The sequence below is a fragment of the Accipiter gentilis genome, chromosome Z (assembly GCF_929443795.1).
Source record: "Accipiter gentilis chromosome Z, bAccGen1.1, whole genome shotgun sequence".
In the NCBI taxonomy this organism is placed as follows: Eukaryota; Metazoa; Chordata; class Aves; order Accipitriformes; family Accipitridae; genus Astur; species Astur gentilis.
The window spans coordinates 75,795,309-75,809,709 of NC_064919.1; the positions used below are offsets into that span (position 1 = coordinate 75,795,309).

General features: G+C 43.8%; 1 protein-coding gene across 1 annotated transcript; it reads left to right on the forward strand.

Annotated features, from left to right (window-relative positions):
- Window positions 1–4,345: 4,345 nt before the first annotated feature.
- On the forward strand, window positions 4,346–14,176 carry CAPSL (calcyphosine like). Its single transcript, XM_049795137.1, has 5 exons — window positions 4,346–4,448; window positions 8,443–8,579; window positions 9,431–9,608; window positions 10,531–10,740; window positions 12,974–14,176. The coding sequence occupies exons 2-5, from the start codon at window positions 8,443–8,445 to the stop codon at window positions 13,073–13,075; spliced, it is 627 nt and encodes a 208-aa protein (XP_049651094.1). The 5' UTR covers window positions 4,346–4,448; the 3' UTR covers window positions 13,076–14,176.
- The last annotated feature ends 225 nt before the right edge of the window (window positions 14,177–14,401 follow it).

A 14,401-nucleotide genomic window follows, 5' to 3' on the forward strand; every position in this document is an offset into this window, starting at 1 on the left:
CTTCTGCAGTGGGCAGTCCTTGGGGAGAAGGGACTCTGGGACATCACTAAGCTCTCTGGACTAGTGTATCACCAGTGTGTTGATGAGCAGAGCAAATGAGAAGGGGGCTTTTGGGGTAGGCAGGCCTGTGCTGAATTGCGCTGCCACGTCAAGTGTGTCCTGGTAGGGAAAAGCATCTGACTCACATGCCCATCAGCAAGTTTCTGGAGACAGGACCAAAACAGTCCCTGGTAATTTGGAGAGGAAGCTCCAGAGAACAACAACAACAAACCCCATCGTATTTGTGGTTATTTTGGAAATGGTACCACACAGACTGAAGTAATAGCTGCAGCCAGACAGGCTCCATGGGCTGACAAGCGGAGCATGCCCCTCGCTGGCGACTAACACAGCTTCTCCTCCCCCAAGCCTCCAGCTGCTCCTGCAGCCAACGCTTTGCCCATGTGCTAGAAGAAAGAGCCTCTGCCGCCTCTTGTACAACGACTGACATTGCTTCCTTGCCACCTTTTTCCCTCCTGCCTAATTGTGCCTGCATGATCCCATATACCTGTAAAAATCCACGTGTCAAGGGACTGGGAGGGATGTCAAAAAATGATCAAGACTCCCCCTCTTGGCATGTGCCTGTGCCAAGAGAAGAGACTTCACAACCACTCTTCTTTCCCCAGCCTGTCCCAGCACTTTATGACCGTCTTTAGGGAGGCCGCTTCGAGGAGCAGCTAACTGAAATCTTCTTCTCTCTGGTTTTGGCTCCCTTCTCTTTGCCTTCTTCGCCTGAGGACAGATTGTTCTGGGTTTTTTTGCAGCAAGCTGCAGACTGCTTTCCTGTTCTTCCCTACCCTCCTCCCCTCTGCAATGATCAAGCACAGCTTTTCAGCATCAAAAGGTATTTGATCCTGCTAAACACTGGATCCATTTAACTGTTTTCTTCTCTGGAGGAAAGAGAGAGGGGATTGAGCATAGAAGTTTCTCATGCACACCAGACCTCCATTGCATTGTTTGACTGTGGTTGACAGAAGCTTGTCAATATTTTTGAGAAATGTGAGAGAACAAAAAAAACCCAAAACTCCACACCATTAAGTTGTTTTCCACTTTGCCTGAAATCTTTAAAAACTTTAAAAGTTTCATTATTTCAAGGCACAGGATAAAAATAATTGGGTTTTGGTAAACATAGTTGCTGAACTTCTTAAAAAGCTGAAGTATCTAGTGTTTTCATTTTCCATTCTCCAACCAAAAAGAGATTTGTGGTAGATTTACAACAAAAAATATTTCAAAATAACTATCTCCTTTTCTGGAACACTCCCAATCTCAAATCACCTTAAAAACCTTGTCAAGCAACACGTGCCTTTAACAGCAGACATAGTGTTAAAAAAAAACCCCAAAACTGTTTGTGCCTCTACAGAGTGAAGGTAAAAGGTAAGGTAAAACAAGGGAAAGGTAAGGAATGCCCAAGATGCATAGTCTGGCAGAGGGATTCATCAGGCAGGCGCTGCCAGCACCGTGTGCTTTCCGGGCTGGAAAGGCTCCTCGGCCCAGAGGGATGAGCTGAGGGTCACTGCTGTGGGGTCAGACCCACATGGAGAGACTGGGCTGCGTTGCTATGAGCAGGGCAGGGGACGGTCCCCAGCAGGCAGATTGGATGTGACCACCTTCTCCGGAAGGAGTTTGGTAGTATGGCCATGGTCTGCCCCACGCTAGCTGGTCTCTGCTGTGGAGAACAATCATGACCACAATTGATTTCAGCTGTGTAACTACAAACCACACAGGGAGCAGCATTTTTGTATGTAAAAACCATTTTATTATGACTGGGAGTTCAATTTAATTGGATTATAGCTTAGTTTAAAATGGGAATACTTTTCCCTTGACAATATTACTTACCATGGGGGTTTCTTTTTTGGTGTATGTGAAACTTTCTCAATTTTAATGGCAGGAAAAAACCCAAAAGTTTATCCTGTAAAATCAGTCTTCTTTGGTGTATAGTGTTCTTGAGACTTTGTGCCTTTTTTTTAAATTTTTTTAACCTGCCTATTTAATTGTATAGAAAATTAAACACCATGCTGATTCCCCTACCAAGTGCAAGCAGACCTGTTCATACCTGCAATCCTCACTGCTGGAGAACTTCTTGACAGTGAGGGTCACAGGTAGCACATTAAGAAACAATGCTAGTGCATGTAAACTATGGCAAAATACCCAGTGGCTTCCGTCTTTTCTTTGAGGCATTGTGCATTTGTTATACCTTCCCTCCTGCCTAAATTCAAAAAGAAATATGAATTTTTGGAAAGTGAAATCGACACGATCTCAGTCTCTGTCGTGTGTGTACAGGTCATGTTAGATCTCACTGATTTTTTTTCTTAGATTCAGTCCAGTGCTGAACCACAAACTGAACAGACAGTTCAGGCTATTCAGACTGAACAAAAACAAACCCCAAGCAGGTATGTATTCAGAGCTAGCTGGAAAGCGAGGAGGAAAAATTCCAGAGTTCGGATGAAATCTCTCTCTTCTTTCTGATAAATTTTAAATTCTCTGAGCTCTGCTTACAGCTCTGTGCACAGTAACAGAGCAGGTACGATCAAACGCAACTTAATCACAGCCTGTTGCAGTTTGAGACACCTGAACGCACGTTAATAATTGTTCAGGTCCATAACTCATTAACCAGCTTAGGCATGGCACAGTCCGTTTTTCAGAGGAGGTTGCTAAAGGTGGACTGAACACCTGCATGCGTAGGTGTATGCCTGGGCTCAATGGCAGAGGGTAGGAAAGGCAGCAGAAGGCAGCCACGTACCCAGGGGTTAAGTTAACTTATACTCTTTTGCTTTCAAGAGCCTGTCCTTGCGGTGCCAATCTACCGGCACCCCTCTGAAAGTCAGTGCCAGCTCTGCATCTGAAGAACTGCTTTACTCAGGTGGGATGCTGAATTTCAAGGACCAGGCGGTTGTTCCGTGAAAATCCTTTCTCCAGGCTCCGTGCCCCTGTTTCGCCCCTGCAGCGTGCGCTGGCAGACGGCAGGGGCTGCTCCTCCGGCGGCGGCAGCCCAGGTCTGTTGGGAGCCCTGTATCTCTTCTGTATTCCCGGGAGGCCTCTGGAGATCAATTCACAAAACAGAGATAGCAGGGGGCCGGGGATTTGGGGGGGTGGGGGGAGTTACATTGTCGCAAAGTCAATATTTCTGAATCACTGAGTGATTAAATAAGCATTGTTTCCTGCTTGTGCATTAATGTACAACCAGTTGCCAGATGAGAGATATAAAGCATATACAAAATCTTGCACAAGCTACGGTTTAGTGCCAGGAAGTACCTGTCGATGAAAGATAAGCAGCCCGACACGATGCAAATGTTATTACTCTAGTAATTGCCTGAAATAATTTTCAGCTCTTGTCAGGAAACCATGCACTTATTCGTTCTTGCTCGGTGTTTTATCCATGGACAGAAGCGGTCTCCCCATTTCCCATGCCCTCTCATGCCGGCTGGCATCAGCTGCCCTGGCCATCAGCCCTGATCCTCTGTGTTCGGCTTGCTGCTGCTGGAGAGGGCCAGGGAGTGTAACCCGGGCGATTTTTTACCCCCAAGGCGTCTATCATGACACCGATTCCCACTCCAAGTGTTTCCCTATGTCACTGATAATGTTTGTGACCTTCTGCAGACAGAGTTGTTAATAGCTGTGTCTAGGCAGCAAGCAATTTTTCTTCATCATGTGGGTGTTTAACCTTTTCAGTTTTCTTCTTGCTGCAAATGAACACAACCTCAGCGTCTTCCCAGAGATTCTCACCACCAGCAGGTCTTCAAAGTGGCAATTAATCAGCAGGAACAAAACTAAGCCAGGAACTTGTTTTTTTTTTTGTGAAACACAGTCAACAGGCTTTTGCTCATTTTCTCTTATTGTGTTTTGAGTAAAGGATTGAACCGGCAAGTTTTTTCAACCCTGTCGACTACGGAGCAGAGAACCGTGTTATCAAAACATAGCCATGCCCAACGCTGGCATGGCGACGCTGCACCCTTCTGCAAGCATCCCCAGGCATCGCGGTGAGGGGCAGCGCGAGGTGTCTCACACTCTCTCCCCCCTAGCTCATGCGGGTAGACAGGAGAAGGAAGGCACTGATTTAAAAAGAGATTAAATAAAAGGACTCTTGCAACCCAGCAGCAATCGCTCGGGGAAGCAGTGTAATTGCAGGTTGGGCCGGCCCCAGCCACCAGTGTCACCTTGGAGACTGGCTGGTAAACTCCAGGCCTCCCAAAAAAGCGGGGGGGGGCAAGGCAGCCGGTTGTGTAAACAAGTAAACGGATATGAACAAGGAAGCTCTGCAGTGATCCTGCGGCCCTGCGGCCCCTCCACTTGCCGCCTGAGCCCAGCCAGATCCCGGGAGGGAGCGGGGAGGCAGGTGGGGCACAACGCCGTCCCAGCCCCCCAACACCTCACAGGTCCTGGGTGAAAAGCCCGGGTGCAGGATAGCATTGCAGGTAAAGGATTTTCTCTCTTGTTTGCTAGATTGCAGTGAGCTTCTCCGATCAGTTGAACTTGTGGTTCAGCCAAGAGTAGTTTTTTTTTTTTTATATGTATACATCATTATATACATAATTTGCAAAATATACATATATGTGCTATATATATATATATATATATATATATATATATATATATATCTGTATCTGTAAAATAGCAAGAACAGTAATGCCCCACCTGCCAGAAGATCGGAGCTGCATGGTGCTGGGGATCATGGAGAGGCAGAGGGAAGGCTGCTACAGAGGGATCAGTGGGGCTGGGAAGCCAGATTTTTAAGGAGATGTTCACATGTTTGCCAGATACTCACACAGTTTTCATGCTTTTAATAATTCAGTGAAATTATTAGGAATAAACCAAATGTGTGCAATTGGTCTAGGCCACTTAGTCTATTCCCAGACTCTGAAATCTTCTCCTCAGGGGTGGTGTGCAACACACGTTTGGCCAGGGCAGGGGCTTTCAGGAGCCTGTGATAATCCAGAGGCTAGTATGGGGTTTTGCCTGCCACACTGGGGTGTTTTTCAGGATTTTCACAGGAGGCTCTTGGGTTCATCTTAAGGATAATGTATAAGCGAATGGTGCTGAGCTTAGATTGAATCTGACTCTTCCCATGTTTAAGCCACAGGTTTAGAGGGATGCAAAGGGATCTGGTTGCTGAACAGCCTAAGGTTCCTCTGGAAAATCCCAACCCAAAATTTCAGTGTTTGTATTTGTTAAGAAGAAATACAGTAATTTCTGTTCAGCCTGCACAACACAACATTGTCCATAGAAACAAACAATGCTGAGAATGTGGGGTATTGTAATTGCTCGTAGCCCAGGCTGTTATGCAAAACAAAACTCTATAGCATTCAGAATTAATTTAACCAGCCCCTTTTTCATTTCACCAGGGGAGACAGCTGATGATCTTGGAAGATATATAAGAATTAAAAACATGCAAAATTATGGCTATGACCTTTTCTTGTTTTATTAATGGTTATTAATACATAACACATTTGTAAGGTATACAGAGAACTGTTATATTCAGGAAATCCTGACTGTATTTTTAATTACTTCACATTATCCAAAAAGGGACAAAAGCAAAATGAAAAGAGAGGAGACAGCATGTGAATCACTGTGACTCCTCCATCCTTGCTCTGATTCAGAATCTGTTTTCTTACAATGCAGTATTCTTAACAGCCTAGGAAGAGTTTACCTCTAGCTTAAACCAGCAGTCAACAGAAATAGGGAAGTAATAGATGTGTTACTATGGCCCAGGCTTGTATGTAGTAGGGTTTCTATATAACTGGTTTTCTGTATTTATTGAAGGTATAGAAAGGATTCTCAAACGCATACTGCTATGTGACACAGGAAGCCACGTAATGTCTAAAAGGCTTTAGAGTAATGTGTAAGTGCGATCACTTTACAAATAGACTTTAATTGCTGACTTTTGTATAACAACATCGTGTTGGTGATTTTGTTATTGAACATAACAGAGAATGGAGATTTGCTATGAGAAGCAGAAATATTTACAATTAGTGTTTTTAACCATGATACATGGAGGAAAAAAGGGAGTATCTCTGCCAATGGCATTAGTGAGATTATTAGAGTGCTCTGTCCCACTTCAAAAAGAACACTAGAAAAAACTGGAAAAGTTCAGGAACAACAGCAGAATTATCTAACATCTGGAGACTCATTTTGTAGCAAGAGTCCTATGCTCTGTCTAATTAGTTAGCCAAAGAGGGTTTGAAAGGGACCTTCAAATGTTCACATCCGGACAGATTTTTAATAGGTAGCTCTTTAATATAGTAAAAGAAAGTAAAACAGCATCTAATGATGGGGGTAATTCAGACTAGAAACAAAGAACTTATTTTAAAAAGAAAATTATTCAATGCTGGAACAACTTAGCCTAGAGATGGTGAGTTCTCACCTAGAAATTCCTGTAGCTGTAGAGCAAATTTTGTACTTACTGCAGAGATAACTGGGGATTGGCCAGTTTCAGTGGCTTTTACTGAGGTACAGGAGATCATAATAGATACCATATCAGATGATCCCTCCCTAGCCTCAATTCATGAACTTCTCTGTAATGATTATTTGATGTGGATTGCAGTTTACTGGAAATGCCTCCACTGAACCCAAGGCAAAGAGCTACTGCACTCTTTGCATGGTGTGTGTTTGTGTAGACTTTTGCAGCGTGCAGTGGAGATGAACTATGTCATCATTGGTCTCACTGTTTATAGATCTATATAAATATATAACATCGTATAGAGGCATACTGCACAGTGCTATGCATGCGTTATGCATTCTGTATATAGTTGCATAGGCTTTATATAAGCTATAGTACATAATTATATAATGCAAATACTGTTTGCAGTGTGCTTGTGTAACTTCACTGTATTTTATATTCTTACCAGCTAAACATCGCCCCTTAAGGACAGGGCATTGTTTCCAGAAAACATTTTTGACTGCTGATCTCACGTAGCTGTAATGTCTTTCTGGTCACTTGTTAATGAGTTCCCAGAAGAACTTTGCTCATTCTGGCTGAAGCTGCCTGAAGTAAAAGCTGAAATGGTCTCTTTTCTCCCACTCTAGACTGCTACAACAAGCTAGTACTGAAACCATTTGGGGTGAAGAAAAACATTTTATTTTTCTGTTTTTCCAAGCCCAGCTGCTGTTGTCTGAAGGGGTTGCAAACGTCAGCACATGCGACATTACCAGCTGCCATAGCCAATGCTCTGTAGACAGAAGTGGAGTAGTTAAGATGAAACAGTTTAATTCCATGTTTCTCAGAAGTTTTGTCTGACCGTTTCAATTCGCACTTCTGCACGAGCAAGGACAATGAGATTGGAAGTGCAATGTGCACTGACGATGCTTCACAGGGCTGCGCACCTTCTTCATCTCCCCATCCCAGAGCACCCACAGCAAAGCACCAAATGCCCTCTGAGTGAAGAGCTCTGCTGTAACTCAGCCCAGCCCTTCTGTGACTCTTTCATGCCCCGGGGTCTTGTGATGCTCTAAAGGCTGGAAAATATTTTGGGGCCCTTCATGATCTGCAGACCCAGCAGCCAGGCAGTCATGGCCCTGAGCATGTGCCCAGGAGCCAGGATTCAATGTGCCCCTAAAATGTCAGTATGGACATGGGCAGCCCTGGTGCTCTTAGCGCTAGGCACACACAAACAACCCCTGTGTGAGAAGGACTGACCCTCTGCCAGCCTGGCCGTGCTGTTCTTGGTGGTTTCTCTTGCAATGCTGCAAGTCCATGGGCTGGTTTCCCCACTTTTTGTTCCACTGGCTTCCTCTGAGGGAAGGTGGAAGGCTTATGTGACTCTTGGCAGAGTCCTGAAATCCTGGGGTGCTAAATGCTGTGCAAGTTTGAGGTATTAATGTGTTCCGCAGTTGCATTAAAATAGTACGAGTTGTCATTTGTAGGCAAGGTCCCGTCTCAGGGTGATCACTGTTGCTCAGACTTGCAATGGGAGAAAGCCCTGCTCTGGAGAATTAAGACTACGGTGGAGCAAAAGCAAATGTAAGGAAAAGGTCCTCACCTGGGACAATTTTTGCTGTCACAGCTCTACCTGTGGGCAAATGCTAATGCAAACCTGGCCAGGCTGAGGAGGCTCAGCAGGGCTGCTGGGGATGTGGAGGCAGCATTGCTGTCATGGATGTGTCCACCAGTTTTCACTGTGTTTGTATACTGTAGGCAGCAAATTCTTACCCACACTTTCGTACTTGCATCTGGGTTAATCACAGGGTGGTTGGATGAGCTCTCCTTTCAGGGTTGGTGGCCCATATCGGCAATTTCCCTTTCTGATAGAAGGATATAAGGAAAATGAAATCAAGGGTCAGAACAAGTCCTCATGAGAGAGTTGCCAGCACCTTGCATGTGAGGGGTTTGTGGTGCTCCCTATAGTAAAGCATGTTCCAGCACTCTGCCTTGTGTATGCAAATCAACACCGTACGAGCACTTTGGTCTTCCAGATGCCGGGCACAGCAAGACATGACCGAGAGATGGCAATCCAGGCCAAAAGAAACCTCTCTAAAACCACCGACCCTGTAGAAAGACTTCGCCTGCAGTGTTTAGCAAGGGGATCTGCAGGCATCAAAGGACTTGGCAGGTGAGTCTAAGAAGTCAAATCCAGTATTAATCAAATCCTGATAGTATTAGCTGCAGGAGGCTCATGGGCTAAGCAGGGACCAAAACTTGGGTTTCCTGGTTCCAATGCAAATGCCACAACCCACAGAGCCTGGGCTTGGGGCTCCCACGTTTTGAGAGACAGGACTGACCTGCTTGCCTGTTGAAGGACCGAGGACTCTGAATCCCTCAGAGGAAGGTGCTTCCTTGCAACCCAGAAAAACTCCTGCCAGGGAGTGAGGGGGAACATAAACCATCTCTCTCTCTTTGGTATTTTCTGTAATTTTCTCAATACTGGGGACTTTGTGCTTCCTTTCCTTTGGGGTGTGGTTCCCTTATGTCTAATGGTCTATTAGCTGTCTAGTTTATGGGAGGCGTCTAGACTCCTTCTGCAGTCACCCTGAGAGTGTGGGTCACTGCACCGCTAGGAAAGGGGAGCTGCATCACACCCCAAAACCCCTCCCGGGCCCCATAAAGCACAGGGGGATCCTAGGTGAGCAGCTGGAACTTCATCTACACACCCAACTTTTAGACCGCTCAATGTATAAATAGGAAGACTTCTTCAGTTAAGGCAGCCTTCACCTCATTGAACTTCAGCTGTGTAATATTCAGGCACTCATTCAAAGCAAGTAATCTCTGCTGTTAATAAGTGTGTGGGAGGGTTGTTGTTTGGGGTTTTTTTTCCCTCTCTCTTTTATTTTTTTTCTCAGAAGACTGTGCAAAGGGGAAATGTTACCTCAGTAAGGTGACCATGTGCTCTGGCACTGTGCTAAACTGCTGTAGCATTCTCCAACTTATCCTATGCATTCTCCTCAAATTGCACATTTTCCACAGAGTATTTCGCATTATGGATGATGACAACAGCAGGACCCTTGATTTCAAAGAGTTTGTGAAAGGACTAAATGATTATGCTGTGATGATAGACAAGGAAGAAGCACAAGCGATTTTCCGGATATTTGATAAAGATGGCAGTGGAACAATTGATTTTGATGAATTTCTTATTACACTGAGAGTAAGTCTGTGAATTTATGTTATTAGTTAATTATTAGTTATTAGTGTTATTTCTCCATTAAATGGAGAAAAAGCTCTGATTTGTCATTAGCTGAACATGAAACACAGCACTTTTGTTCACCTTAGTAACTAGCAAAGTCTCAGCTCTATTTAAAAAGTCATTAACTCTTGAGAAGTTAAAATATTCTATTTCCATCTAAATATGTTAAAGGATAAAATCACCCTAAAGAACACCTCTGTGGATGAGAGAACTCAGAAGCCAACACGTCTCTGCAATTTATTGGCAGGGCGTAAGGCTCCTTGCGAATAGAATAGAATAGAATAGAATAGAATAGAATAGAATAATAGAATAGAATAGCTGCAAAAAAATGGCTGTGATTTTTTTTTATGAATTGCTGCCTTGATTTGGGTACCTAAATTCCTATATTGCAATCTGGGTACCTATGTGGTTCAGCCCATTAATCTCACTTATTTGTTCGTCATTTTATGGTGCATTTCCTTATAACATGAACTAATACAGTGGTGGCTTTCTCTAATCAGTCACAGTATGACTGATTTTGGTTGGAGCCTCTTTGCTCTGCTGAAGTCTAAACAATTAAGAAAGAAAATAATTAGTGCTTAGAGTAATTAGTAATTTCTTATTGGAAATATTTAAAATAGGTAGAATAGAAAAGTGTTCTTGATAGCATTTTCTCTTTTATTGTCCATTTACTACCATATTTTTAGACACTGAAAAGCCTAAATCACACTGCTTTTTTGGTGATATATTGCCCTTCCTAGCTCATGGACAGTGTAGACCGTCAGCAGTTTGTTGTCCCAAGTACCTTGAAATAGGTTTATTATTAACAACATCAGTTACTTGAATTTGGAACCAGGCAAGTAGTTGGCAGAAATAAAATGATTCTGTTAATATTTCTTTACAGCCTCCCATGTCGAATGCCAGAAAAGAGATCATCATGCAGGCGTTTAGGAAGTTAGATAAGACTGGAGATGGTGTCATAACAATTGAAGACTTACGGGGGGTGTATAATGCAAAGCATCATCCCAAATACCAAAATGGAGACTGGACAGAAGATCAAGTATTTAGGGCCTTTCTGGATAATTTTGATTCACCCTATGACAAAGATGGGAAGGTAAGTGAAACACCTCATGTGAAGCCATGAAATCACCATCTGACTCAGCATTTGATTTAAATTATTAAATGTGAGAGTGATTGCAGTACCAAACATGCATTTGCATCACATTTATGGGGGACAGTAAAATGGATGCATAACCTCTGCGTAGGTCTGTTGGCAAAGCTCGCTTATGCATTCGGACGCAAAGGGGCTCTGCAGGAGGTGCAAGGGTAGACATAAGATTGCATTTACAGGCTTGTAGCCTTAATGCTCTACTTTCATAGGTTACTCTTAAGTATATCTTCAGACTAACCCACACGATTGCTGATTTTTAAGATCCACGTAAATTGGAGGATTTTTCACTTCTTAGGAGGATAAATACCAGGATCCAGTTCAAAAGCAAGTGCAACACTTTACAGTTAGCGCCTCTCCGGTGCGTGCCTTTACTGAGACACTTGACTTGGAAATCAGTCCGTAATAGGCATAGATTTATCTGCAGGAAGTTGGAGGGAGGTTGGGCTTGGGGGAGCTGCCACCAGCCGTATGCCCTGAGGAGCCACGAGCTGAGGCAGGGCTGGGAGCCTTTCCTGCCCTCCACCACGACTCTCCAGTGCAGGTGCAAAGCCTGGCACCTTCTGTGATGGACTTACGCATCTGCTCTGTAACAGTTTCTGAGCCAAGCATGCTTTGCTTCCCCCTGTTGTATGTCTGCAAACTTCTCTGGTCTGAACTTACACGTGTCTGACCAACTCAGAGGAATGGTGGATCTCTGCTGTTCACATGGTGATATTCTTAGTCTGAGCTGTTCATAATAACAAACTAGATAAGGTTTCATCAGCGCTTTGTGGAATGTCTTTAACACTTTGCGCTTCTGAGGTTGCACCTGGGTTTTCATGGCGGCACTACACTGGTGGCTCCTACCTGTCTAATGGCTGGCTACTAAACCCAAATCCTCCGCTTGCTTTGTTTCCAACAGGCAGGATCTCAGTTTGTAGGGAGGTGATGGGTTTTATTTCCCTTGGACATGACTTTGCACTTGGTAGAGCTGGATTTCATCCCTTTTTCTGTTCTGTCATCCTCAGAGGTACCAGTTGCATGAGTTGTCCCCTTCCTTCTCTGCAGCAGTGGTGACATCTTGCAAACCTCAAGCAAAATGTCCCCGCTTTTTGTGCTGAGGTCATACGCGAACACATTAAATGAGGCCCCAGAATGATCCTTGACAAGTTCAGTGCCTTCTACCTCATAAATACTGCAGTGTTTGTGCTTATAGAAAAGTTACTCCGAGCACCCACCTCTTGTTCAGCAATCCTCCCATTAGCCCGCCCAATTGCGGTTTCTTCTGAGAACTGAATGTGACTTTCCTGTGCCTGAATCAGAGGTCAGTAATGACACTGGTATGAGCTAAACACCTAACATGTTTTCAGCAGAAGTGCCTCAAGGCTAAGCATCTGCTAGAATGGTCCTCTTCACCGTCATCTTGCTGGATGCCTCTGAAATAGGCAGGGTCAGCAAAGCTTGTAATGGGTTCGTGACGATAGGAAATTGTACAGTGTTCACTTCTCCCCATTGTCATGTTTTATTTAGCTCTCGAATGCACAACACGGTAGGAGCAAATATTTTCCTATGTGATGTTTATTCAAAGAATGACATATACAGTTCAAGAGTTAGGCATCACAAGAGACGAACTGTTTGCTAATCTGATTTTTTTTAAAAATGGTAATTTTAAAACCACTTCAACCTCAAAATACCCATGAAAGGTATTAAAAAATCTTAGGTATTTGAAAGAATGTTTGCTTCTTTCTGTGAGACCTGTTTAGAGCAATGATCTTTTCTTTTTAGTAGGTGGATATAAAGCTCCTAGCTGTCTTTGGTTTGCACCAGAAAGCTCATCCACCTTTATTAATAATAATGCAAAGAATGAGATTATAACATCCCTGGAAAAAAATGCATTAAAACATTTGTCTTAGGCGGCACTGATTTTAAATTCAGTTCCTGGTAAGGTTAGTTTAACTCCGCATGTTTCATTTCCATCCAAGGGTTCCCGGAGGACAAGAGCTCTTATTTCTAACAAAGAAGTGAACTTACGCAAATTTTCAGCTTCCTCATTCTTCATGTTGGATTCCTTTTCACTAGCAACAACATGAAACAGCAGGTGCTAAGTTTTATTTAGAGTTCATCTCAATGTGTGGTTTTGACGTATAGCATTAAAAAACCCACGTTCATTCTCCTATTTTAAATCCTTCTGTCTCAGGTCACAACAGAGGAGTTCATGAACTACTATGCAGGAGTCAGCGCTTCAATAGACACAGATGTCTATTTTATCATCATGATGAAGAATGCTTGGAAACTCTGATCATATGATTAAAGGAGCAAGACTTTACTTCCACCTTTTGTAGGTTCCCATGATTAAGTATATGCACAACAACACGCTCATTTTGCATAACAGGTTGCAGTAACTGTGCCAATTACAGTCAATCTGCAGAAATAACTCCCAGATGCTTCAGTAGGCTAAGCCTCAGGGGATCAGAGCATAATCAGAGAGCAGATCTGGTATCCAGCCACTCTGCAGATCTGTCCCTTTCCTCCCTGCATCCCTGACATGTCTTGTCTTTTCTGAGGCAAGCTGCTCCTTTCTTCTCAGACATCCGCAGTATCTCCCCGTGGCTCCTGAACGTGCCCCCTCCTCCGGTGTTAGAGACACCTCTGCTTGACAGAGGATGCAAGAGGGGGAAACCGAAATATTCTGGAAGGGTGGTGGTCTGGGGCAGGCTATTGTAAATGTGAGGAAGCCTGTCCCAGGAGGGTCACATTGCCCTCTCGCCTGTAGCACTGCAGCATCTCTTGGCTTCTTGGGTCTCACTTGTGGGACAGAGCAACTGCTCAGCTCTCTGCTGGGAACACGTGAGGTCCCAGTGCTGGGAGGCTGGAGGGAGAAACAAGTCAAGAAGGGGAGGCACAGAATAAATGGAAAATGCTCTTTAAAGCTCTGTTTTCTCCCTGGCTTACAACTCAGCATACAGGCATCTTTCCTAGGCATGCCTTGTTTCAAACATCTGTGGGCCTGCTTATAGCTTTTTTCCCCTCCTTTGATTTCTTTCTTTTTGTACTGTGAGATGATCTCACTAATATTTTTCTTTAAAGGGCATATGTGCATTACAGTATTTTCTTCTCATTGTTCCTAGAACATTTACTGGTCTGGTAGCTGTTGTCTCTACACACCTACATCGAAAGTTGCTTACTACTTTTTGTATTTATACTGGCTTATGATCAAGCTATGCCTTCAGGGAACTTTCTGGGAACTCAAAAACTTGTAACATTCTTGTCTTGTCATCTTCTGTTTCTGATGCTGAAAAAAGGATGGGAACCTGCCCTTCTGGCCACACCAGTGAGGCTGTCTCAGTTCTGAGATCTTCTGTTCTTTCCCCATACAGAGAGTGGGGAAATGGTGCACAAAAAAACCTGTAAACAACAACAACAAAAAAAAAAAAAAAAAAAAAAAAAAAGGAAGGAAAAGAAAAAAGAAGGGGGTGGGGGTGCTGTCTAATTACTCCTGCCTTGATTCCTTTTTCTTTTTCTTTCGTCTTCTTCTTTCTGCTTCTCTCACATCATTGTACTGCTCTCCCAGACTGAGATGCTGCTGCTGTAGCAAAGAGTAAGTGGCTTGTGTGTGGCTGCATTT

Coding starts and splice junctions, on each gene's coding strand:
- CAPSL (XM_049795137.1), top strand. CDS start 8,443: ATGCCGGGCACAGCAAGACATGACCGAGAGATGGCAATCCAGGCCAAA. Junction 8,580..9,430: donor GGCATCAAAGGACTTGGCAG/GTGAGTCTAAGA, acceptor CATTTTCCACAG/AGTATTTCGCATTATGGATG. Junction 9,609..10,530: donor AATTTCTTATTACACTGAGA/GTAAGTCTGTGA, acceptor ATTTCTTTACAG/CCTCCCATGTCGAATGCCAG.